At 37.7% G+C, this 27,792-nt stretch overlaps 2 protein-coding genes across 2 annotated transcripts in view; one reads left to right on the forward strand and one right to left on the reverse strand.

Annotated features, from left to right (window-relative positions):
* Positions 1-6,275, forward strand: part of lamb1 (laminin subunit beta 1) — a 40,145-nt gene extending 33,870 nt beyond the window's left edge. Inside the window, exons 28-34 of the mRNA XM_002933094.4 lie at positions 254-457; positions 1,229-1,373; positions 2,039-2,246; positions 3,141-3,282; positions 3,522-3,698; positions 4,262-4,421; positions 5,724-6,275. Coding sequence (XP_002933140.2) covers positions 254-457; positions 1,229-1,373; positions 2,039-2,246; positions 3,141-3,282; positions 3,522-3,698; positions 4,262-4,421; positions 5,724-5,860 — 1,173 coding nt within the window. The 3' untranslated portion in view covers positions 5,861-6,275. The remainder of the gene's footprint in view (positions 1-253; positions 458-1,228; positions 1,374-2,038; positions 2,247-3,140; positions 3,283-3,521; positions 3,699-4,261; positions 4,422-5,723) is intronic.
* Positions 6,276-7,075: 800 nt separating this feature from the next.
* On the reverse strand, positions 7,076-27,469 carry dld (dihydrolipoamide dehydrogenase). The gene is made up of 14 exons (XM_002933115.4): positions 27,343-27,469; positions 23,589-23,667; positions 22,368-22,447; positions 21,675-21,743; positions 20,488-20,557; positions 19,369-19,469; positions 17,403-17,546; positions 16,330-16,431; positions 12,335-12,525; positions 10,393-10,563; positions 9,345-9,534; positions 8,892-9,029; positions 7,548-7,637; positions 7,076-7,434 (listed from the first exon to the last, which is right to left on the reverse strand). The coding sequence occupies exons 1-14, from the start codon at positions 27,379-27,381 to the stop codon at positions 7,369-7,371; spliced, it is 1,530 nt and encodes a 509-aa protein (XP_002933161.3). The 5' UTR covers positions 27,382-27,469; the 3' UTR covers positions 7,076-7,368.
* Positions 27,470-27,792: the final 323 nt, after the last annotated feature.

Consider the following 27,792-nt stretch of genomic DNA (forward strand, 5'->3'; position numbering starts at 1 on the left):
TGCTTTGTATTTATTAAATAGCCTATTTTATTAATTTTTAATTTGTAAATAGGTCCTGCGGTTAATACTTGAAACGGGGAGTAAATAGGAAAACAGATTTCATATTTACCCTAATGGAACAGGGCAGAGTGCAGAAGAATAATAATGAAAACTGGTTGTTTTTGAAATTGTGCCATTAATTCTTATTAATATATACACTGCACACATCCTGTCTATGTACAAAAGCTTTACTTTGGTACATTTCTATTTTCAGACTTGTGGCAACTCTCCTGGTTTGCTCTGTGAAGATTCTGAATGTGGAGGCCTTAACTGCAAGACAGACGATGGAAAGAGAAAATGTGGTGGTCCAGGATGTGGGGGTCTGGTAACTGTAGCCCATAGTGCCTGGAAAACAGCCTCAAGTTTTGACACAGAAATTCAGAATGCACTTGCAGAAGTAGAAGAACTGTCTAAAATGGTAAATCTGTTACAAAGAATAATTGTAAAAACAAAAATAAACAAAATTATTTCCCATACATTATTTACTATTAACAGTATTTATTTAGTAAGCTAAAGCCCTTAACACAATTAGTAAACCAATGAAAAAACCTCAATTTCTACTATGTCCATCAGTTATTATTTTTATTTCCAGCTTGTTCCAAATCATTGAGGGGTGTAGGTAGAAGGGATTATATTGTCACTAACATTCATTTTTGCCATAGCATTGTAAATTACCAGATTCAGACTAAAGCTTGTGCCAATGCTCCATTAAAATACACACAAAACTCAATTATAAAGCAGACCATGATATTGCTGTTTGAAAGGCTGCAGATAAAGTAATTTTTTAGCCAGCCATCTACTCCTTTAACATTAAATAAATCACAATTTTTCCATCACTACATTTTTTTGCCACAGATTCCAACTTGCAATAATGATAGTTTTGTTTTACTGCAGTTATCATATATTAAAGAGGTATGGTAGAAATGACAATCCCTTGATTTAACATTCCCTCTACAGCACAGTTATTGTGTAAACAAGATATATATTGCTAGATACTGTATACACTGGCCAGTCAGCAGTCTAAATGAAGTTTGGCATTTATGGATCAGATCAAAGCATGGGAAGTTACTTATCCTTATATTTAAATCGCCTGATTTGGAGCGTTGTTAAAATGAAGCAAATTACAGTAGTAATGCTCACAGTCCAAAGAGGAATACATGCAAAATGTAATACTGTCTTTTCCCTCTAGGTGGCAGAGTCAAAATTAAGGGCAGAAGAAGCTAAGCAAAGTGCTCAGGATGTCCTAACCAAAGCAAATGCCACCAAGGAAAAAGTTAATCAAAGCAATGAAGACTTAAGAAATCTCATCAAACAGATAAGGGAGTTTTTAATGCGTGAGTATAATAGACATTCCAACTGGTTTGTTTCCTTTTCTTGGAACTTAAATAGTTGTATATTTATTGCAGCTACCAATTTCATGAAGTAAAAACTTAATGCTTAAAAGGCATGTATACACAAAGCATTTTAGTTCATTTTTTATGCTCAATTCAGCATTAGGACACAAGCTGCCATCCTGCTATTAGCAAAATTGAAATGCAATGTTTGGAAGAACTCCAAGCAAGTTCTAATTTATACATGCTAATTGTAGAGCTTACAATTTATTTGCAATTTTTAAACTAATGTGATTTTATGAATAATGTTGTCAACACTACTGTTTGTTATAAACATTTGCTGTGACCGCATATGCATAACTTAAAAGGAACAAGAGGGAGAGACATGTACTGTTAATTTCACACATTTGTCCTTTATCTTTAGAATTGTTATTACTGCCCTCCTATCAGGTTAGAAGTAATGACAAAACTATTTCAAGATAATAGCTAACCCAACAGTATATACAAAGAATACATTTTATTAGACAGGTTTTTAAGTATCGTGCAAAGTCTCTCAATATGGGTTTCGCTTATAAATCCAGCAAAACGTAAAAGATTCTGGGACAAATAGTGGCAGTTAAGCAAACATTTGTGAGTACTACTTCCTTTGCTTATTTATATTTCTATAGAAGATGGCGCTGATCTGGATAGTATCGAAGCAGTTGCTAGTGAAGTACTAAAAATGGACATGCCCACTACCCCTGAACAGCTACAGAAATTGACTGAAGAAATCCGCGAACGGGTAGAAAGCCTTTCTGGCGTGGACACTATCCTCAAGCAGAGTGCAGGGGATATTGCAAGAGCAGAGGCTCTCCTAGATGAAGCCAAAGAATCAAGGTATTTTCCATTTTCTGTTAGCCAGTAAAAGAGGCCACGTTTTGTATGGTGAACAGAATAATATATAAATATATAATTTGTGTTCCCCCAAATTGTAAATGCGCCAGTAAAGGTCTTACTGCTTATTCGTGCTAATAAAATAGGGTTTAGAATTGGCAACTGCTGATACAACTGTTGGATACACTGCAAAGTAACTGTAAATCAAGATCTTTCGTTGTGGTAGTAAAAAAGACATACCCCCAAATGTAATAAAAGGCACAAAATTGGTCCATAGCAACCAACTAATGTTTGCTTTTAAACAGGTTATCATTAAATGCTACCTGCTAATTGGTTTCTAGACCAGTAGCAAACTTTGCATCTTTTATTACAGAGTTCCTCCACATAAATTCAAACCTAAAATATGGGTGCACTTGTCGACATACTTTGGGCAAGTTCATTAATTTTTTTCACCCCTGTTTGTGGTACATTGTGCAATCATTTTGAGTGATCAAGAACTATTCAAAAAGATTGGTAATATTAGAAACAACACTTTTTATGAAATCTCGACACTAGAATGAATGTTTTGCATTCCGAATGACTGTAATTCTTGTGGATTGACCCATGTGTGCACATTCAGCATTTAGGTCTGGAATCTTTAATAAGAAAACAGTAGGATAAAAAAAAACCATACAAATGCAGTGGCAGCCTAGAAAGGTGTTAACCCTCTCAAAACCAACAATGAGTTGAATATTTCTAAATAAAATATTTCATGCTGGGAGATTGTTAGAAACTATAAAACCACTTTTGAGAGGTAATATGTGCTTTGGTCTGTTTTGCTTCCTCTTTTGGTTTAGTAGGTATAACTAAATGAACAATAACATAACATTTTACCTCAAAATATTTTTGTGATTTCAGCAAAAGCGCTGCAGATATTAAAGCAACAGTTGATGCTGTGAAGGAAGCTTTAATGGAAGCAGGCAAAGCTCAAAGTGCTGCTGAAAAAGCCATTAAGAGAGCAGATGATGATATCAAAGGGACCAATGATCTGCTCACATCTGTAAGTTTACAATGTATAACAAAGCTCATAAATAAATGAGTTTTACAGCTATTTTTACCACTAGGATAGTTCAACTTTTGGGTAACTTTTAGTATGTTACAGAATGGCCTATTCTTATTAACATATCAGCTGGTTTTCTATTTTTATTGATTTTTTTTTTATAATTTAAACATTTAAAAATATGTAAGTGTAATCACACTAATTATGGATATGCAATATATTTATGGAATCTTTTATAGATTGAATCTGAAGCAGCTGTGTCTGAAGAGACTTTAAATAACGCCACGAAACGGCTCGTTCAACTAGAAAACAACATCGACGATCTAATGAAAAAGTCAGCTGCCAACTCTCAGACAGCAAATCAGGTTGAAAAATCGGTACATGAAGTGAAAGCAAATGCTAATGGAGCTAAAAAGGTAAGTACTGCATTGGTGTGTTTAAAAAGTCTGTCCTTTTATGGCTTATCTCATATAGCCTTAATTTTATACATATAAAATTGGTAATAAACTAGGTTTACACTGCTAATCTTTTCGTTACAGAACTTTAAGCCAAAATGTCAGTTTTCTTGCTAATTTTTTTTTTAGACAAATTGTAAAATAATGCATCAAATGTTCTCAGCAAAGCAAGTAATGATATATGGTGTTAACTGAGGCTTAACCAGTACAGCGGTTATATACATATTAGTTATAACTATTTAATGCTAGACCCTTGGCCTCATTTTCCACCCTTGTATACCTCAGCAAAAGAGGCCTTTGTTATCTCCAACCCCATTGTATCCTCTCAGAAAAATTTCTGCCTTTCTACAGGGCATTCCCTATAGTGCACTGCCCCCTACTGACCAAAAACCTGAACATAACCTTAAAGAACATGTCACCACACAAAACCTGTCTTCATATCCAAAGTTTCAGAATAAACAAATATTGTTTTTCTAACCTAAAATCTAAACTCCCTCTGTTGATGAAATACTTCAATTTTGCAGGTTCTTGATGGCGAACTTACCAATAAATATAAGACAGTTGAAGATTTGATAGCAAAGAAAGCAGAAGATTCTGAAGAAGCCAGAAGGAAAGCTCAAGAACTACAGAAGGAAGCCAAAGGGTTGCTAGAACAAGCAAACAAAAAACTAGACACAATCAAAGGTAGGTGTACCTGGATCAAAAACCTAAAATAAAATGGAACCAAATGTAATTTATTATAAAGTTTAAGGTTTTTGCCTGTATATACATTTTATATACACAGAAATCATTGCTCATAGCTTTTCCACTTAACTAACCTTGAAAAAGAAGGCAACGCTATTACATCATTCTGTGCACATTTAAATATATCTACAAATTGATCCTAATTATACTTAGCTACTTAACCCTACCAGGTGTCCCTCAGGTTTAGTTACACTACCAGAAAGACACGTTGCTAGCCAAAGCAATTTTACCATGGTGTAACCTTAAAAATGTAAATGTAGGTATAGTGCATCATTATTGGCTGTATGTCATCCCTTCTGCCAACAATGCAGAGCCTTATTAATTTGCATGATAATATCTCAATCTAAGCTAAGGTGTGAACAACTGGGACAAATGGAAGTGTGGGTTGTTCCAATTACAAATTGCACACAATACCCTTCTAGTTGAATTTTCTAGAAGAGCCCCCGATTTTATTATAATTGGGAGAGGAGTCATTGAAATGTAACTTTCAGTATTATGGTGGCGATACCTTTCAGAAACCACTTTGTAGTATCTTGGACAAGTATAACATAATTTCATGAGGCCTTGTTCATACAATTTTTATTCATCTGGGCCAGGGCTCCCCCAAACGTCTTTACCTGGGAGCCATATTTCAATGTAAAAAGTGTGAAAAAAAGTAAATATTTGGTGGTGCCAAATAGGGGCTATGATTGGCTATTTTGTAGTCCCTATGTGGACTAGCAGCATACACAAGGTTTTCTTTGGTAGTACACCTTGTTTTTTTATGTAACCAAAACTTGCCTCCAAGTCAGAAATTCAAAATTAAGCACCTGCTTTGAGGCCACTGGGAGTAACATCCAACCCATGTGGAACTCTCTAGTACAGTGGTTCTCAACCTTCCTAATGCCACGATCCTTTAACACAGTTCCTCATGTTGTGGTGACCCCCAACCATAAAATAATTCCTAAGACCATCGGAAATATGTTTTTTCCGATGGTCTTAGGTGGCCCCTGTGAAAGAGTCGTTCGACCTCCAAATGAGTCCCGACCCAGAGGTTGAGAACCGCTGCTCTAGTAAGAGATCACATTTCTATATAATTCCAGAGGCTATTTATCACACCGCTGCAACTACAGGTTAGATAATATATTCTTTATACACAATGCCCTGGGTCCAGACAGCTGAATGTTTATATCTATATTATCTGACAAGCATAATTTTGATTTTGTATATGTGTAAGTGCTAACAGTGTTTGCCTGTTTTCAGATTTAGAAAAGACATATGAAGGTAACGAAAGGATTCTAGAAGAAAAAGCAAAACAGCTAGTGCAACTGGAAGAAACAGTCCGAGCTCTTCTTCAAGCCATCAGCCAGAAAGCAGCAGTGTATAGCACATGCTTCTAAAAAGATGCAGCAAGCATACAGTCAGGACCAAATGTTATTTATTGGCTTAAAAGTAAATCTCAAATGAAGAACCTTTGTGGCAACTTTTCCTAAATAAAATATGGCCTACCATCTATTGTTACTGCAATACTTTCAGTTGTTCGCTATTCAAAAAAATGTCTGTTTTCAATTTGAGGGAAAACTATATATTTAATTTCCCAATTTTAATCCAATTTATATATTGTAGTTAAACATGTACTTTTATATAATACATTTGCACTAGTTTTAGTTAAATGAAGAATACCACTGAAAAAACAACTCACATTTTTGGCACACCAGCAGTATTGTCTAATACGATAATGCTACAAACAATTTTGGTTTTTTGAAATTACCTTTTTGTAAACTCAAGTTAAAAAAATATATGATCATTATAAAATGCTGTGTTTCCTTTTTGGATGCTTCACAAATCTGAAAAAAGTTCTATAGCACTGAAGCAAACCATATAAAGGCTCAATAGAGAAATGTCAGACATAGAAAGGGTGGCACTATGGACACCAGAATCTCTTCTACATTTTTCATACAAAAGACTGCAGGGAGCATCAGCTTATATACTCTAGTGTCTAATCATTTGAGTGCAGTTTAGCAGCTCTGCCCTCATTTAATCATTGGAAGCTAGGATAACATTATATGTTTTGAAAGAGCAATCATGGACCAAGTATGACACAGTCGCATCAAAGCAGTTAGTTTCACAGGCTCCAACCTATTCAACACCACAGCCACAGTTTTATGTGTTTCATGGTAATGGCATACGGGGAGATTTGTTACCCCGTTAAATCTCGGCTACCATGGGCGACAATTTTTTTTTTTTAACTAAACTTTTCCTACCTTTCCTATCACCTATAATCTGCGTTTTTTAAAGGAGTAATAAGCTCTGCATATAGAAGCCCTTCCCTACCCTCCGATGCTTATCAGTAAGGACAAGTTCATAACTTAGTGTGTTTATCTATCAACGATAAATTTTATCAACTGCCACTTTCCCTCAAACAATTAGTCTGAGGAACCAAAGAAGAAAATGAAAGAACTTTCCTTTTACCGCTTTTTAATTACTAAGTGAATGGCATAGAAATTCAGCCTTTTGCCCAAGAAGCCTGCCTGCCTTGCATCTATAAACAGCAAAAGTTATAGTTTTCCATTAACCATACTACTTTTTCAGAATAAAGAAATGAGACTACCCAGTGGTATAAAGTGCCTCTTTAGTTAACCAGAAGAAAACATGATAGAGCTACTTTATGTAGCTTTATGTCCAGCACATTTACAGAGTATATAACAATTAATAAACAGATTCACAAACAATGGTGTTCTAATATTCGCCACCCCTCCTAATGATCTGAAATGATTTAATGCATTGTGTAACAGTTAAATAACTGTGCCTGACAAGAGTCCACCGAATAAGCCAGAAAAAAAACTGTAGAGGACATTCCTTATAAGGGCAATTATTTTATAAGAAATCCTATGTACACATTTTTCTGTTAAAAATTAATTGCTTTGCCAAATGATGCAGCCAGGTTAGCTTCCCTGAAGGCTTCTGATACAGTCTGTAGGAAACAGGAAACAAACAAAAACAAGATTAAACGTAAAAGACTACACATTTACGGACAACAATTTTTAAAAGAACATAATATTGTATAAAGAATGTTTCTATCCTTACCGGATGGGCATGGCACACTCTAGCAACATCTTCACATGAAGCTCCATATTCCATAGCAAGAGCTGCTTCATTAATCATCTCCCCAGCACCCTGCAAAGTGATTATAAAGACTGCTTAACACAGGTTTAAAAGGTGGAAAATCATATTAATCTTACGAGTCCCAAATTCCAGCTTAATTTAGTTGTAAGAGGTTCAATACAATCTTTTGACACATTTTATAGTCCTTGTTCTTGCATATGATTGTTGGACTACTTGGATTCACGATTGGGCCAACATAGATTTTTTTTTTAAAGCTTTTATTTTTCCTGTCTAATGCAATATCAAGAGGTGAATGTTTAATTATTATTATATTTCTTCATTCCCTTGATTTAATAAGGTGTTGTGCATTCAACTACTGTCTGTTTAATCCAACACCCCTCCTCTACTGCATTGCTGTAGTGAGATAATTCACTTCGAAGATGCCACAGTGGGGTAAAGCCTATACAACCATGTTGGTCTGGGGAGAATTCACCCAAAAACTGTCAGTAATGCACAATTAAAGGAAGAGTAGCAGGAAAAACCTCCTAAATTTGCTCACAGCCTGTACAGAAAACTTGCATAAGACATTTTAGAATGGTAATCCTTTAATCCACATCAACTTTATAAGTAGTCCAATACACACCTTTCTTCTGGACACCACAATGGTGGTCTGAATTGGGTTGATACAATTATTTAGGCCAAATGACTGGATTACATACTTAGCCTGAGCAGACCCACTGAGTGAGAAACGCTCCATGCACTAAAGCATATATGTCAAACACAAGGCAAGGGGGACAAATCCGGCCCCCCTGGCTGTTTTATGTGGCCCTTGGTGAGTGTGTCTGACCATCCAGCCTGATCAATTTCCATTTTCCTCACATAGTAACTAAGACTATGGGGTATATTTATCATGCTGTGTAAAAAGTGGAGTGAAGCATTACCAGTAATGTTGCCCAAGGCATCCAATCAGTAATCAAATTTCAACAGTAGCAAAGCATCTATTGGCTGCTATGAACAACATCACCGGTAATGTCTTACTCCACTTTTTAAACATTGTGATAAATATACCCCTTAGTATCTTACTAAGTATGTTAATAAAAAATTTGGCCAGCGACTTAGCCTGTGTTTTAGATTTCGGCCCCCTTATGTGATTGAGTTTGACACCCCTGCACTAAAGCAATCCTTACCCAACTCTTCCAATATAAATCTAGAATACTATTTTTCAGACCAATGCATAGGGCAATACTCTGACTCTTCTTTTGATCAGAATTACAAATATCTAAGCCTTACTACCATCTTTCCATGATTAAGAATGGTGTAACTTACTGCTCCAAGAATATGGGCTCCAAGCATTCTGTCTGTAGATTTATGGCTCAGAATCTTCACCAAGCCATCAGTGTCAGCGTTGGTCTTAGCTCGGCTGTTTGCAGCAAAAGGAAACTTCCCTACTTTGTACTCTGTACCCTAGAAAATAGACAAACTATAACAAGTCTTTTTCTTAAGCAAACTAAAAACAAACTCAATAGACATATTTGTAAGAATGCCGTCTGCATGTTGATTTTAATAAACTGAAATTTCATTCAAGGTTTAGGTCATTTTACATATAAATAGCTTTAAAACTAGCTTGTGCAAAACTTGGCGGATACTGAAGCTGAAAAATTGTAGTCATTACTACAAAGCGACATTTATCAAAGGTTGTGAAGCAGACATAAAGCATTATCTATTGTGTTTCTTCTGTTTTTCCTACACTTTTTTCTTATGTTCCCACAAGAAATGTACCTCTTCCTTTAACTGTTCCTCAGACTTTCCAACCCAAGCAACTTCAGGGTGCGTGTAAATCACTGAGGGAACACAGTTGTAGTCGATGTGAACAGCTCCTCCTGCCATTCCCTCAACACAGATAATGCCTTCATCTTCTGCCTTATGAGCCAACATTGGTCCAGCCACTACATCACCAATTGCATAAATACTATTTGGAAAGTACAATAAAAAAAATGAATATTCAACAAAAATTGTTGCAATGCAATTTTTTTTATATACTTAGGCAAAATCTTTCATATTTAGGTCCAGAAGCAGGTTGGATAAAATTACATATTTGAACAAAATAATAACAATAACTGTTTTTTCCTGCAATCATAAAAATTAGTCCAATATTAATGCTACAAGAACAGGGTATTACAGATAGATAAGCGAAAGTATTATGTATTGTGGTCCAGTCTAAAAATCGCTTATTTGGCAAAGGAAGACCAATGTACAAAGCGCTCTGCAGTCAATGCATCTAGTACATGAACTGACCATCTCACACACTATGAACTAGCTGCAGCCACTTGCAGGCCTTTTAGGGCATTATGCATTTTGTGCAGACCTATTTGCTGCATGTTCTGGCGTGGGGGCATTCTTATTGGACTGCCTAATTAATAAATGAGCAAGTTTGGAACAGATATTGTTTAAAGTGGACATCCTTATAAACCATTTAAAGACAAATACAGTCAAACCTGAATGTTGAGTTTTTTAGGGGACATAACGTGGTTTGTCTGTGCAGGACTGAGAGAATACGGGGTCATTTCTGGGAAACTGTATAATCCAAAAACATACAATTGTGGTTTGACTGTAACTACTTTGCATGGGTTAGATTTATGCATTAAACTAACCACTACAGAATACATTACAGTTATCTGCAAATAGTAACAGTTACAAAAACATGACAAAAATACACAACTGATGTCTAAAATTAAAAGAAAAATTAAAGTCATGTGCACTTCAGTTTACTGTATTTTTTAACCTGAAGACAGAAAGTCACTGTTGCATTACATTTAAAACCACTTACTTTGGCATTTTTGTTTGAAACCGACTATTAATTGGAATCCTTCCTCTGTTGTCTAGTTCAATCCCTAATTCTTGTAATCCAAGGTTCTCTGTGTATGGACGACGACCAATACACACAAGCAATACATCACAAGTAATAACTTCTTCTTTTCCTCCAGCTGCTGCTTCTATACTGTGGATCACAAACCCTACTTCATTAGAATGTCAACCAAGAAAACAATTAAGACCGTAATCTGGAGTGCAATCCCAACTGTCACTAAACTAACCAATTCAGTTTGAAAATATATTTAGGAGTGTATTTATTAACACTGGAGACAAACATCACCGGTGATGTTGCCCAAAGCAACCAATCAGATCTTTGCTTTTGTTTTCTAACTTGTAGGCAACGGTCTAATTGACAATTGGTTGTTATGGGCAAAATCAACAGTTATGTTAGTCTCATCTTAAAGGAGACATTTTATTTAAAGTTCATATTCAGTTATAATATTCATACTCCCTCAAAATGTCAAATAATGTAGAAAGAAAGATGTTTTGAAAGTATTTTACCTCCTAAAACTGTAATTTTATGAGAGCTGCATAGACAACCTATCAAGTCAGAAGCCAGAACGAAATGAGAGATGGGAGTGTCGCTTCAGTCTCCCACAGGAAGTGGTCACAGCACTGACTGACAGGCTTTACTTAACAGTAGCAGGGAAAAACCCCTCCCAGTTTACTCCTTCTGTGTCTCTCTGCTTGTGATGCTGCCATGGGGGGGGGATGGGGGGGTTTAGGAGCAGAGCATGAAGTAATGGATTGCCTGTGACATTGCAAAGCCCCGCCCATCCTATGCATATTCTCTGCACTTTAAGTAGCTGCTGCTCTGTTACTGAAGTCTATCAGGGCTGGCCCCAGCCATATACTGAAGAGTCTAAACCGGAAGCTTGCAAAAGGGCTGGGTAGAGCACAGTTTTCAAGCAGTAATGGACATATTTGAACCCAAAGGTATTAAAATAAAAGCACTTTCTTCTATTTTACATTATTTTACATGGTTTAGTGCATTGTAAAAGTTTATGGTATACAGTGGATATAAAAAGTCTGGTAAAATGTCAGGTTCCTGTGCTGTACAAAAATGAGACAAAGATAAATCATTTCAGAACTTTTTCCACCTTTAATGTGACCTATAAACTGTACCACTCAATTGAAAAACAAACTGAAATCTTTTAGGTGGAGGGAAGAAAACCAAACAAAACTAAAATAATGTGGTTGCATAAGTGTGCACACCCTTAACTAATACTTTGTTGAAGCACCTTTTGATTTTATTACAGCACTCAGTCTTTTTTGGTATGAGTCTATCAGCATGGCACATTTTGACTTTGCAAGATTTGCCCGTTCTTCTTTGCAGAAACACTCCGGAAACATAGGTCACATTAAAGGTGGGAAAAGTTCTGAAATGATTTGTCTCATTTTTGTACAGCACAGGAACCTGACATTTTATCAGGGATGTGTAGACTTTTTATATCCACTGTATGTCCCCTTTATTAATTGCACTCCCAAGTGACACTACAAGCCTTGGCAATAAATTGGTATTGTGGGTAACCTTGTTAAATTCTATGTGATTAGCCATTTTAAGCATGTGTGCATATTCTTAATGTAACTCTGTGTTACAGGCAGTAATCCTTTAAAGAGCTCTCAAATTTTTACACAATTCCACAGACTGGGATGGCAGACGATTTAAGACAATTTGGTTAAGAAAAAAATACTCTGGAAAAACATTCCAATACACTTTATGCATGCCATTATTAGAGAGGAATACCAAACTTCCCTATCAAAGCTGTTCTTTGCTAGGGTCTTAAAGTAATCACCACTCCCCTCAGAAGCCCTCTTATTCTTATTACAAAGGCTAAAAAGGCTGAAGCTGGGGGAAGGGCTGGGTTATAAATTTATTACTTGAGAAAAAAACTTACGAAACATCAATTTTTCCATCTGGTCTCTTGGTTGCACCAGTGACTTTTGTGTTTAATTTAAACTTTAGCCCCTGTTTCTGAAGGATACGCTGGAAATTTTTGGAGATCTCCATATCAATGCCCAATCCACCAACATGGCCCAAAAACTCAACTGCTGTAACATCTGCTCCCAGCCGCTGCCATACAGAGCCCTGTAAATTAGATACAACCAGTGGGTTATTACAATAAAGCAATACTACTTTTAGTGAATAATAAAATCCTGCCACAGAGAACAGGACCACACATCTTTAGCACATGTGGGAAACTGGTACAATAAATAGAACATTTGAACAGCATAAATCCATATTCTTCATACATTTTCATATTTTTCAGGATTTTAGAAAATGTAATTGATTTAAAAAGAGAAGGACAATTTAATGTAAATAGCCTTAGCCCACTGTCTCAAAATGTGAAATTGTTACTGTATTTGAATATTCACTGCTTGATTGTCCCCCTGGTTGGTAATATTACCAACTACTGAGTTACTTTGCTGTGATATACTATCCCCCTGCACTGTATCATTATGCGTATGTACCAGATTGTGTCATTTACTCCAGTGTTTGGCTTAGGCACCTAGTGCCTCCTAGAAAAAGGTAAGCTGGTGTCCTAATAGCAGAGAGGTAATATGAGGTGGTACTCATATTACTCGCATGTCATCAGCAAAGAAAAAAAAAAATAATAAGGTAAAACAGGCAATGATCATGGCTTGGGCTTTCACATGCTATTGCCCTGGAAAGGGCCATTTGAATCAAACTTAGATGTTTGGTTGTAACACCCATGTAGGAAGATACAAAGTGAGAATTCAGTGATAAGGTGCAGCTGGATTTTCTTCTCAGTGAATGTAAAGCTTTAATAAAGCATCCTCACTGAAGAAGTTGACTTTACTTGTGCCTTTCCTTGTCCTATAAAGGGGAACTACGGTAATAACTGATTCCAGCACAATCAAAATCTAATAAAATAACAGACATCAGCACAAATCCTGCAAGTAGACAGACAGGAATTCTGGCGATTTTAAAAGACAAAGCTCTAAGATATCTCATAGGCTAAAGAAGAATTCCCCCAAAGGAGTAACTTGGTTATTCCAGAAAAGGTACAACATTTTTAGTTGATTATATTTAGAAAATGTCTTATTTCAGTATGATAACACTTATATTAAATTTTCATTTTTTACAAGAGTTCCTATTATTGTGCCACATGTTTGGCACAAACTTTCTAATTAATCCATTTGTAACTATGTGAGGTCAAAATAGTTAAGGAAATTATTTTCTAGTCATTTGACCTTTATTAGCAAACATTTAATACATGTTCACTAAGCATACAGAAACAATAGTAGTAGTGACTACTCCATATACATACAGTGGTGTGAAAAACTATTTGCCCCCTTCCTGATTTCTTATTCTTTTGCATGTTTGTCACACTTAAATGTTTCTGCTCATCAAAAACCGTTAACTATTAGTCAAAGATAACATAATTGAACACAAAATGCAGTTTTTAAATGAAGGTTCACATTATTAAGGGAGAAAAAAAACTCCAAATCTACATGGCCCTGTGTGAAAAAGTGATTGCCCCCCTTGTTAAAAAATAACTTAACTGTGGTTTATCAATTTCAATTTTCAATTTCAATATCAATTTCTGTAGTCACCCCCAGGCCTGATTACTGCCACACCTGTTTCAATCAAGAAATCACTTAAATAGGAGCTACCTGACACAGAGAAGTAGACCAAAAGCACCTCAAAAGCTACACATCATGCCAAGATCCAAAGAAATTCAGGAACAAATGAGAACAAAAGTAATTGAGATCTATCAGTCTGGTAAAGGTTATAAAGCCATTTCTAAAGCTTTGGGACTCCAGCAAACCACAGTGAGAGCCATTATCCACAAATGGCAAAAACATGGAACAGTGGTGAACCTTCCCAGGAGTGGCCGGCCGACCAAAATTACCCCAAGAGCGCAGAGACAACTCATCCGAGAGGCCACAAAAGACCCCAGGACACCATCTAAAGAACTGCTGGCCTCACTTGCCTCAATTAAGGTCAGTGTTCACGACTCCACCATAAGAAAGAGACTGGGCAAAAACGGCCTGCATGGCAGATTCCCAAGGCGCAAACCACTTTTAATCAAAAAGAACATTATGGCTCGTCTCAATTTTGCTAAAAAACATCTCAATGATTGCCAAGACTTTTGGGAAAATACCTTGTGGACCGACGAGACAAAAGTTGAACTTTTTGGAAGGTGCGTGTCCCGTTACATCTGGCGTAAAAGTAACACAGCATTTCAGAAAAAGAACATCATACCAACAGTAAAATATGGTGGTGGTAGTGTGATGGTCTGGGGTTGTTTTGCTGCTTCAGGACCTGGAAGGCTTGCTGTGATAGATGGAACCATGAATTCTACTGTCTGCCAAAAAATCCTGAAGGAGAATGTCTGCCATCTGTTCGTCAACTCAAGCTGAAGCGATCTTGGGTGCTGCAGCAGGACAATGACCCAAAACACACCAGCAAATCCACCTCTGAATGGCTGAAGAAAAACAAAATGAAGACTTTGGAGTGGCCTAGTCAAAGTCCTGACCTGAATCCTATTGAGATGTTGTGGCATGACCTTAAAAAGGCGGTTCATGCTAGAAAACCCTCAAATAAAGCTGAATTACAACAATTCTGCAAAGATGAGTGGGCCAAAATTCCTCCAGAGCGCTGTAAAGGACTCGTTGCAAGTTATCGCAAACGCTTGATTGCAGTTATTGCTGCTAAGGGTGGCCCAACCAGTTATTAGGTTCAGGGGGCAATTACTTTTTCACACAGGGCCATGTAGGTTTGGATTTTTTTTCTCCTTAAATAATAAAAACCCTCATTTAAAAACGGCATTTTGTGTTTACTTGTGTTATCTTTGACTAATAGTTAAATGTGTTTGATGATCAGAAACATTTTGTGTGACAAACATGCAAAAGAATAAGAAATCAGGAAGGGGGCAAATAGTTTTTCACACCACTGTATACTGAGGATTTTTACCATTAAATACAATTTTCTAATTTTAACCAGACAGACTCAACCATCACAAAATGATGCAAATGACCTCAATCAAACTCTTACTTATTGGTAGATGATCTGATCATACATGCCTGCTGCAGTTCGCCAGCTTCTTTACCACATGATTTTGCCCTGCCACATTATAGCACAATGTTATGCTAATAGTATGACTTTATTGGCTAATGACCTAGCCTTTCTCCACATTGTCTTTAAAGGAGAAGGAAAGGCATTTTGGCATTTTATTGCCCAAACATTAGCCACAACAGTGCCACCTAGAACTCTATAATTATTCTACAGAAAGCTTTACCATACATGAATAAACAGCCCTAGAAGCTCTCTCTGTTTAAGATTGCAGCTGCCATTTTAGCTTGGTCTTAGTAGCTTCCCTGCTGCAGCTCTAGCAATGTTCCATAGTTATTTTTGTGTCCCTCAAACTTCTGACATAAGTTTAATCAATAGCAACACTTTATTTACTAATTGTTTTCATGCAAATATAAAAGAAGACATGACTACAGAGCACGGCAATGTTTTTCCTAGTATAGAATATTAGAGAACAAGTTTGTTTCTCTTATTGTTTGGTGTAATAAGTTTGTTAAGGACACCCATTAAAGGAGACGGTAATGTAAAAACTAAGTAGCTTTTACTAGTGCCCTTTCTTTTGATGAGAAAGGGGACTGAATTAGGCCTTCCTGAGGGTCAATCCACCATCACTGCTTACACACCTTATCTCCCTTATGTAGCTGTGCTTGCATCTTGCTGTACTGCTCTATTGACTTGTTGAATTGCTAAAACTTAAATAAAGTTTACCTTAAAAAATCAAACTAAGAAAAAAACAAAGGTAAAAACATTCTGTTAACATTAATTTTTAGAAACTAGGCAGTATATACCAAAAGGACATATGAAAGTAAAGCAAAATAAAACTTATGAACTTACCAATTCAACACCGATGACACCAGCACCAATTACCACCATTTTCTCAGGCACTTGCTTAAGAGACAATGCTCCGGTAGAAGATACAATTGTTTCTTCGTCAATCTAGAACAAAATTAGAACAATCATCTCTCAATAGACAAACAGCACACTCTTAAAGGACAATGAAAGGTTAATATAAATTAAAAGTAAGTCTAAAGACATTATTTTTAAGTACTTACTGCATATCTAAATTCCCAGATCCCTGCTTGCTTCTCTGAGATATGGTGCTGGCAGCCTACAGCAGTGTGAAGACTACAGTGACATCACTGAAATCTCTCTTCCCTTCCTGTAGGCTGCCAGCGGCAGACTTCCTATTCTCTGAGCATGTGTGTAACTTGATCCTGTCTCCGGTTCTGAGCTACACATGCCCACCAGCCAATCAGAAGCGGATCTGACAGAGGGGAGGGGGGGGGGAGGAAATGAAACACGTGCAGTATGAAGCAAGGAGGGAAAGGAAGGGAGAATACCTTTTTAGAGATGGCTGCCTGTTCTAGAAAATGTGAAGTAAGTGTGACTGAGTAAATATTTGATTAGGTGAGCCAAAAGTGTGGCATTTTTACTAAACAATAGGAGGACTATTGGGCAGTATGCTTTTTAAATTTTGACTTGCATTCTCCTTTAATTGTAGTTCTGGAAAAAAAATATTGTACTTTTTACAAACTTCTCTTTGTCTTATAGCTTTTCCAAGGAGAAGCTACAAGGGTAATAAAAAGCAACCAACCCAGTATAGAAGAAGCTGACAGTCAGTATATGTAGCCTACTGCTTTGACAGCTACAGCACTAGGAGCCCCCTTGTGACCAAATGACTGCCATGCCTGTAAAAACCTAAACAAGGCTAATACTGTAGCTTATACTCAAGCTAAGTATGCCTCACTGCCTCTTGTACTTGCTTGTACATGCTTAGCTCTTGGTTAAGAATCAGGGTTAACAAACCACAAATTCAAAAGAGGAGAGAATAGACACATGAGAATAAAGCAAAGTGGTCTAGTTTCTTGAGTCAAGAAATTATAATCAAAGAGTACAATGTAAGATACCGGAATTCCTGAGAAGGGAGCAACCTCTGAGCCTGTTGCAATAAGAATGTTCTTTGTGTTGATGACTTGGGTGCTTCCATCTGCCTTTGTTGCTGTTACTTGATTTTTGCCTGTAATCCTTCCAAATCCTTGAACATGTACTACCTAAGTTAAAAAAGATGTGTTGAAAAAGAAAATGCATAGTAATTAAAGTTTGCAGATATCACTTATTGTAGCCCTTGCTAGCAGCGCCCTCACTCTCTGGTGTATTAATTTGTTTTGACAATTACTGCATACAGTGTGCAGAATATGTTGGCAATTTATAAATAAATGTAATAATAAATTGTGTGCTAAGTTTCCAGTCAGTAACAGAGCAATTTAATTTTTTGATCTGGGTAAAACTCGGCTAATAACTTGTGTGGTTAAATCTGGATTAATGGCTGAAAATTCTACTGCAGTGCTACAGAAGTAAAACAGAATCACTGTGCTCTGCAGAAGGCCCACTGCTAAAATGTTGACTGAAAAAGTTATTAGCACCTGAGCTATATGTATTATGCTATTAAAACTAATGACCAAACTAAGTTATAAGCAACTAAAGGATGGCCGAAGTCCAAGAACTAGTGACCCATTAGTTTCCATTAAAAGATAGGGAAACTGTGCTGACTTTTCTCTTACAGTAGCAATTTGCAATGAGTTGCTACCACTAACCCTCACCAGGTCTTCATTCTCTTTGCCAAAGAAAATGGCGCACCTGTGCAGTGGAGCTCAAATCAGCAGCTTAAATATGCCTGTGTGTGGCCAACTTAATTCTCAGACATTGTTCTGCAAGCAAGCATGTAGCTTTAATGCACGAGGACTTGCAGGCAATTTGCAAAATGAATGGGGGGTGGTCACTGCCTTTGCCAATTGCCCTAAATCAGCTATAAGCTATTAAGTAGTAAGGCTAAGGGCACAAGGAGAAGCAGATCTGCTTCTTTCCACAGCTTCACTGACCTGCTCTTAAATTCTAGCTTCCACTTGGGTGCAGACAGGTGCAGTGGAGCGGAGGTCAGCATGAAAGCAGGCATTTTTGGACCGATCTCTGCTGCTCCGCTCTGCGTACCTGCACTCAGGCGGATACTGTAGTTATCAGTGCAAGCACACAGAGCAGAATTTCCACAAAAGAAAACTTTTCAGCAGTAAAGTAAAACAATTTCCCACTGAGAAATTTGATGGCAGAATCGTTTAATTATAAAACAGTCAATAATGGATCAAATTATCATATCATTATATACATAAAAATATACATAAAAAACAGTCTATCACTGCGTTGTTTTCTTGTTAGTATCTATGTATACACATAAAACTCTTCCCTCTAGTGGCCCCAAATGAAATATCAAAAATCAGAGTGAACAGAGTGAGGAATGCGCCATATGCTCCTACCTGTGCCTGTACCGGAATGAATGGAATATGCTCGGGTGCAGGCACATGTAGCCCAAATACGCATCTAAGGGGGTCTAGTTCTAGGAAAACTCAACTCCTGCCTTAACGGCTATGGAATATGGGATATTAGGCTGCCGCTAAGGTTATTCACCTATATCCCATGTTCCATAGCCCTTAAGGCAGGAGTTGAGTTTTCCTAGATCAAGACCCCCTTTGGTGTTCTTGAAGAACAAATATGCATTCTCCCAAGATCTTAACATAACTGCATGAGCTCTTCTTACCATCACTCCAAGCTCCCTTGCCTTGGGGGCAACCCAACAGTTTGGAAACCACTGCCTTAAGAAATGGATCTCAACATTACTCCAGAAAACCCCAAATTCCAGTCATTCTAGGTGTGTGAGTCTGTATTTGTCTCCATATTAGGGATGCATGGAATCAATCATTTTTGCTTTTGGACAAATAGCTATTTCTCCACAACAGAGTTGGATAAACAAGTGTGTTTGTGTACACATATATAAACAGCTACTTAAAAAACAAATTGGATGTTTCAATTAAGAAAACAAACCTTGTTCTGTTTAAATAAATGAGCAATTCCAGTTGTAAGAGACTTTACAGCACCACTTTTCTGCTCCATCATCTTTTCCAAGTTTAAACGGATGCCAGTCACTTTAGAAAAAGAAATGTCAAAGTCATGAAAAAAAGGCCTTTGTTTAGGCAAAACGTCAGCCTCCAAATAAAAGTATCTTGTGTTGCTGGCCATACACACAGATATAAATCAAACAAACTTAGTTTTGGACTTTGTGTGGGCTCCAAATTATCATCCTACTTATTTTTATACCATGGCAATCAGTTGTTTATTTGATTGGCCATGTTAGAAAATGATAAAATCTGTGCATGTATTGTGTATCTTGGGTGACCCTACAATGATATGCTTGGGTGCCCTACAATGATATGCTTGGGTGACCTACAATGCATTTCCAGGACATCACTTTCGTAAGATTGCCGTTCAAATGTTAGTTTTAGATTATTTGCATTTAAACATACGATTGATATCCAAATGTTCATCAAAAGACTAAAATCTGAATGTGTGGCCATCTTAACTCTGCATCATAGGCTTGCGCCCACAGAGCAAAACCACCGTCGCACATAAGAGGGATCATTTACTAAGTGCAGAGTATGCTGTAAAGTGCAAAAAGGGTCCAGCCCTCATTGTCTTTAAGAGTGCAAAGCCCTGCCCTTTTCAAATCAAGCACTGTCTGCTTTCAGCAGTGCTGTATATATAAGGGATGAACCAGGTAAGGGTTGTAGGCCTCCCTATCCACACTGGTGCTGCCTTGTCCCCAACAGTGTAGTGCTCTGAACCTTGTGCCGACACATAAATGTGCATTGAGTACTACAGGGTGTGATTTTGTACCCCTAAGCGCTCTTGCACTTGCATCTAGGGCATAGGAAACTGACCACTCTTGTCTTCTGCAATATCACATGCAGTTAATGTGGGAGATCAAGGTTGCCTGGCAACGGGGGTGGTGGGTTGCATTGGCTGTGTAACTTAATTTGGTAAGTGTTCACTGTCTATCATCCCTAATATAGCATTCATGATTGATGTCAAACACATCTGCTGAATTACACTTTATGATCACATAAATGTAAGGCTTAAGCTTTAGTAAAGACCTGCTCCACTTACCTTCAATTCCCCTGCTTGCAAAATCTTTTCCATGAGCTAAATGATACAGGTGAGAGTTGTTTAGCAAAGCCTGTAAATAAACAGAAATAAAATATTGATGTATTTAGAGAAAGTGCCTATATATAGTCTTCCATAAACTATACAGTATGACAACTATAGTAGTACATTACACCAACATTTTGGTTCTACCACTGTCTTAAAGGGAGTAGCCTCCTGTTTCCAAGCTTCCTTAGCCACATCCACCAGTACACTTGGGTGTCAACAATATAGTAGTTCAAATAGCGCAAACTCTGTTGAGGCCTGTGACACATTCTTGACTGAGAACAGAAATAGCAGTAATATTAACAATTTTTCCTGTCTTTATCTACTACCTTTTTTTTTTTTTTTTCTTCAACATGGCTTTCAGGGTTTTATTACATTTTTCCACTAAGCTATCAGTTTGACAGTGGTAAACTGAAATGAGTGTTTAATACAAAACACAATTTTGCATATTTCTTAAAGGGACCACTTCAGGATATCAGGTAGCATAATGTCAATGTTTTCCAGTAGCAATCCAATACTACTTGTTCAATCACTTGATCTGCTGAATTGACCTCTGCCTGTAGTCACTTTCTTGTCAGGTGCAATCTGTGCAATTAGTGACCTGTTGCTTTCTTGCCAATTTACTGCATGTAACTGCAGTGTATCTCATGGATTCTTGGTGAACCTGTAATTAAGTCCTACTAGCTTCCTGTTGTATGTAACTTGCACCAAAACCATAACTACTTCCTCCATTGTATGTGCTGTTATAGACTTCACATTTAATTGTGTCTGGCCCTATTAGCCCTGGGAAGGTCTCTAATCTGTCCTATTCATTCTCTAGGCCTGGAGAATGACGTATCTGAACTGATCCTTTTATAAAGTTTATGAGCCCAATGATTAAGATCACAGATTCATTAGTAGATGAATCCCTGCCCATTAGTTACTCTTTTGATTTCCATTAAATTACATTTAACCAAAAAACAGTTACCACTATTCTCAACATTCAGCCTCAAAATTAGGTTACTGTGTCTTTAATCAGATGAAAGAACTAAGAGATGGAGCTGTCCAGGTAAATTACACTTGAGTCTTGTGCAAGGCATTAACGTGCATTAGCTATAAAGGTGAAAGTGACATTCATGGATATTCATAAACTTGATTGTACAAACCTTAGAAGGGATACAGCCAACATTAAGGCAAGTTCCACCAAGTGTATCATTCTTTTCCACACAAACTGTCTATGAAAGATTAACAAAAAAAAGCCCTTTATAGATACACTAAAGTGTTAAAAACTAACATACATGCACAGTTTATTCAAAAGTATTATACTTCAAACACTGTTTCATTTACATAGCGTACTATTTATATGTTTATGAAAAACAAAGGGCAGCATTATTTATACTTTTGTAAAAAGAAAAACAAATTTTTTTAAATTGTCTTTGCTACTATCTGCAATAAGGAAGCCTGGTGTGATTTCCAAATCTGTCTCTAAAGACATAAAAGAATGTGACAATCCACTGCTAGAGAATAATTCTAAGCCAAGAAACATTACATTGTTACATTTCCAAATCTGTCTCTAAAGACATGAAAGAATGTGAAGATCCACTGCTAGAGAATAATTCTAAGCCAAGAAACATTGTACAATTGTTTTTTGTATAAATATGTAGTCTCAAATTAGTGATAAAATCACTAGTAGAAAAAAGCTCAATTTCATTATTGTTTCCCTAACAGGAGCTTTATTGTATAAACTCATATCTAGCAAGGCCATGCTATGGCAAAAAAAAGTAAAATAAATAAATAAAAAGAAAAACAAATACACTTACAATGCTATATGGTATGTTCAAAGAAGTTTGTGAACTCACCTGAAAACCCAGCTGGGCTGCTTTAATGGCAGCAACATAGCCTCCTGGGCCAGAACCAACGACTGTGACATCTGCTTCAACTTCAAAAGATAACAGAAGGGTATCACTACACCAATGTGTATAGCTCAGTGCAGTTCACTATTATTAAAGTGTCCAGATTAAACACTAAGCAGACAACATCAGCCCCCAAAGGGTAGCAAGCACATGTTAAGATTTGCATAGTTTTGCTACCTCAGAAATGTATAGCTTTAAGGATGGGGAAGGGGGGGAGTCACCCTCAAGGTGAATGGGAACTGGCAAGATCATGCCTTGTCCTTCCCAGTGACAGATGCTCGAAAACAAAAAACTAAGCAGGATCACATTTCCACAAGACAGGGATATTTGAAGCATTTTGTCTGCCTCCCTTAGCGTGACAAAACTGTGCCATGTGCCATTACCCATACACTAGCAAAAATTGTGAATGGTTAGTAAAGGCTTCAGTTGCAACTTAAAGAGAAAATATACAATATCATAACTACATAGATAAATGTGTGTCAAAATACAGCTCACTTTGCAATGTAGCATAAACAGACAAAAATATGCTCTGAGACTGGACAGAGGAAGTTTAGCCCCAATATTTTCATCATAAAAGCTGATGCCAGTATGCATTCTCCCTTGTTTACTATTGTTTTGGTGCCTGATTTAAAATTTTATGGAATCTACATGTAAAATTATTTAGCTCAGATAAGGGTTCCTTACATTTTCTTTCAGCCTTGTACCCAGTACAGGGGAAAATGATAGTGATCTTTTTTTGTTAGAATCTCTAATCTCTCTATACTGGTTATGACGAGACTACTTTGAGGGTTCAATTTACAGCTATATCATTTGAACATGGCAAGATTCTGTGCCACTTTCTTGATTCTTGTAAAGGGTCTGATAGCCAGTGATCTCACAGGCACATATACATTTTTAAAATCTTCAAAAAAAAAAAAAGGGCAACAGAGTGGAAGAGGTCATTGCTCAGCCACACATACAATTGGTGGTACTTTTAGTTGTGATTTAAGTTACCCTTAAAATCTGTGTGTCTGTATTCAACATCAGCAGAAAACTGTGTAAGATGATAGCTTGCATGTAAAAAGTGAAAATAACAAAAAAAAAATAAATAAAATCAAAACAAGAATACAACAGACCTAATTCTTCCAGTACAATGTACCCAAAAATGAAACAATATGCACTACTTACGTGCTTTCTCTGAATAGTTTCTCCAAGCTGCAAAACTTATTCTTTGCAAGCCATGGGGTATTCGACTAAAGTGATTTTTCTAAAAGAAAAGAAAGCAGAGACGATTATACAAATGACAAGGACATTACTGAAATCGCTCATTAACACTATATGCATTACAAAATTATTTTGTATTTATACAGCTCTCATATGTTAAAATGCGTTTTGCAGGGATTATGAATCATTCACATCTGCCCCCCAAGTAGACATTACAATATAATTTCCCTATAACATTTACACAACACATCATGATCAATTTCATCAGGAGCCAATTAACCTTTCTGCACTATTTTGGAATGCGGAACTTGAAGAAGCTCACATAGACAAAGTGAAAGCAAAAGGGACCCCTAAAGAAATAAAAATCCACAACCGGCACTTATTGGTTATCAAACACTATTTGTTTTCATTATATAACAGGTACATCCAGCCTGCAACTCTACTATCCACACATACAATTATGTGTGTGTCTGCAACACCCAGGGCATTGCTTTGCTAGGACTATCAATAGTGTGGAGACCCATGTAGCAGGCAACAGTGTCACAAACCATACAAGTATGTTAAATATATCTTGTATTATGCATTAGTATATGTATTGGCCAGCAACTGGTCCTTCAGAATTCTTTAGTATTAGCACAGCCTGTTCAGTGACTGCTACTGGAACTGGCAGCAGTGCAAACTGGTGGGCACTTAGAGTGAAGACAAACAGAACTACTAGTAGCAGCTACTTGTTACAGTTACAATAATAGACAATGCTGATAATTTACAGATAAAAGTCTCTACATGTGTTTTAGGCACTTCACTGTATTGTCTATGGCAGGGTATTTTCTGATGTTTAGTAGCCATGACAAGAAGCTGCTAGTGTGTCTTCACCCTTAGGGCTCTGGCACACGGGGAGATTAGTCGCCCGCGACAAATCTCCCTTGTCACGGGCGACTAATCTCCCCAAACTACCATCCCACCGGCGAAAATCTAAGTCGCTGGTGGGATGGCACACGCTGCGCAGGCGATTTCAGCAAATTGTGCCAGAGCCCTTAGACGTTTGATGCCCTTACATATCTGGCTGTAAGCATGCAGCATTGTATTTGCCTACTGGTAGGTGGGGCTGAGGGGAAATAAATCTAGTACAACAACCATTTTAGGTTTTAAAAGGAAGAAAAAAAAATATATTAAAATCCAGAAAATTGTAAAGTCAGTGTAATGGATTATGCATTGATGGGACGACAAAAATGTATAAAATGTAAAGTTAAGGTTTCACTATATATATTTTACAGGTGTTGGGTGTAAAGCATAAGCTATTTATTTTGCATCATATTATTGCAGGGGTGCTGCTACCAGGAGACAAATTGATAAACTTGCCTTAGGCAGAGCTGAAATTCAGTTTCTTAAAACGAACATTTGGCTCCGCTAGTGCAGAACGTGACATTGCGCTCTTTACACTAGCAACGCAACCCCCCTGGACGTGCCTGTATTATTGCTCTTTCAACCATTCAGCAAAATTAGGTCCATGTGTTTAGTAAGCATGCAGTGGTCTTATTTTCCAAAGTAGAAAAATAATACAGGTATGGGACCTGTTATCCAGAATGTACGGGACCTTGGGTTTTCCAGATAAGGGATCTTTCTGTATTTTGGATCTCCACAACTTAAGTCTGTTAAAAACCATTTAAATATTGAATAAACCCAATAGGCTTGTTTTGCCTCTAATAAGGATTAATTATATGTAAGTTGGGGTCAAGTACAAGGGACTGTTTTATTATTACAGAGAAAAAGGAAATCATTTTTAAAAATTTGAATTATTTGCTTATAATGGAGACTATGGGGGATGGCCTTTCCGTAATTTGGAGCTTTCTGGATAACAGGTTTCCGTATAAGGGATCCCATACCTTTCCTAGAATTTCCTTTCTTGAAACCCTGTAACCTCCTGAACTAAAAACCAGATGTATAAGATGTTTAGGGTGCTGCAACCACCGATTAAAGGTGGCGATACATGTAGCAATTTCGATCTTTAGTGCGACCATTGCTTGCACGAAAGATCGTTCCAACCTTCCACTTACATTCAGGGCTGAATCATCAGATATGGAGGTAGAAACAATAGAAATTCTACCTCCTTCTGTTGATTCAGCCCTGAACGTAGATTTTGCTCAGGTGCCTTTTCAATGGCATGTGTCTGGATTTTAGGATAAAACTTTTGTTCTTATAAACTCAAGGAATGTCCTTGTGTCATCTCAATCTACTAGTGCAGGGGTCCCCAACCACCAGTCCGGGGACCGGGACTGGTACCGGGCCGTGGGCTGTGCTAAAGCGGGCCACCTCTGGTCCCAATTACCTGTGATCCCAACTCCCTGTTGCGTTACACAGCCATGACAATAGCTATGCAAAGCCCAGGAAGATTTCTACTGATCACGACAAGGACCAAAGTACTTTATTAAGCTGTATATAGTATATATAATAATACTAATAATAAAATACATAAAATTAAATTTTACTAGCACTAGTTGTGCCACACCCCCCATCCCCGGTCCTTGCAAAAATTCTTGCTTGAAACCGGTCCGTGATGCAAAATAGGTTGGGGACCACTGTACTAGTGAATACCACAGAACAGATTTTATTTTGTAGAAGAATAGTCATAGCTGGCAAACAAATGCTGAATCTAAGGGCTCTGGCACACGAGGAGATTTGTCGCTGGCAATTTTTAAAATAGCGATTTGGCGACAAGACGCCAATGCTAAATCAATGGAAATCACCAGCGTCAAAACATACGAGGCTACTTCAAATCGCATGCTGTTTCAAATCACACAGACCCTTTTCTGAGCGACTTGAGTAAACATGTGGGAGGGGTAACTGTTGAGTGTACCATGGGTAGCAGATCGCCTGGAGCTCAACTCGCATGAAATCTCTTCGTGGGTATTGTCGTGGCGACTTGTCGCCAAAGCGCCAGGAGGAAAAAACGCAGGCGACAAATCTCCTCGTGTGCCAGAGCCCTTAGGACTCTGGCACACGGGGAGATTAGTCGCCCGCGGCAAAACTCCCTGTTCGCGGGCGACTAATCTCCCCGAGTTGCCTACCCCTGCCATCCCACCGGCGAACATGTAAGTTGCCGGCGGGATGGCAGACGCGGCGGGGCGATTTCAGGAAATCGCCGAAAAAGACTTGCGAGTCTTTTTCGGCGATTTGCGCAACTCGGGGTAGGGGTAGGCAACTCGGGGAGATTAGTCGCCCGCGAACAGGGAGTTTTGCCGCGGGCGACTAATCTCCCCGTGTGCCAGAGCCCTTATAGATCAAAATGATTAACAGATGAAAGCAGTAAAACAATGAACTAATTCGGACATCCTACAACATATTTATTAAGCATTGTGTCAATTTCCATGCACACTTTTGACACAGGAACTATATATAACGTGCTGGGTCTGTATCTAGCGTGACATAACCAGTAAGAGTGGAGTACACATTCCCAAGAATGAAGATACTGTAATCACCAATCATTAAAACGCCTTTTTAAGCTAGGATCATACTGAAAACCCAGTAGTAGCATAGTGTTCAAGGCGGGGTATAACAAAGGTGACATAAGTAAGTTTTGGTGCAGGTGGCGGTCAGTAAGGAGACTAGGTCTAGGCCTTAACTATCAGTCTCATCCGGACACAAAGTGCTCTGTTGGTTAAAACTTTTACTGACGGGTAATGCAGCTGGCTCTACTACCCTACACGACGGTGCAGTTTACCTGGCTCAGTACGCAGTACACGCGACTCCAGCTGTACATTTTGCCTCCGTAGGTTATATCCTCCCACTAACCTACTGTCTCCTCACTACCAAGGACTGTGCGAGACGCGCATGTGCAGAGAGGAAAGGCCTAGACGAGATGAAACATGGGAAATGTAGTCTCTATTGCGTCTTTCTGATTTTGGTTGGCTAAAACGTAACAGAGAGTTCCGGTTTTCCTAAATCGCCGTAAGGTCGTAGTGGGAAGAGTGAAAAGTAGTTTTTGGGCTGCTGGTATCTAGGTGAAAGACCGTGCAAATAGCAAACCTTAATTTAATGTTCATTCTATATTGTGACGAAGAGGACTTCGTTGGGATACTTTTTATTCTTGCTTATTTGGGCTATTTTAAAAATCCATATCAGTCCTCTGGGCGTGCAGCTTTACACCTTTTTACTGCGAATGCAAAGAAAA

Source organism: Xenopus tropicalis, chromosome 3, assembly GCF_000004195.4.
Source record: "Xenopus tropicalis strain Nigerian chromosome 3, UCB_Xtro_10.0, whole genome shotgun sequence".
NCBI lineage: Eukaryota > Metazoa > Chordata > Amphibia > Anura > Pipidae > Xenopus > Xenopus tropicalis.

Bases quoted from the DNA above. Each gene is read 5' to 3' on its own strand.
- dld (XM_002933115.4), bottom strand. From the start codon at position 27,381: ATGTACAGCTGGAGTCGCGTGTACTGCGTACTGAGCCAG. The intron at 7,638-8,891 runs GTAAGTTACACC...ATCACTTTGCAG, and splicing joins GAGCCCATATTCTTGGAGCA to GGTGCTGGGGAGATGATTAA. The intron at 7,435-7,547 runs GTAAGGATAGAA...TGTTTCCTACAG, and splicing joins GAGTGTGCCATGCCCATCCG to ACTGTATCAGAAGCCTTCAG.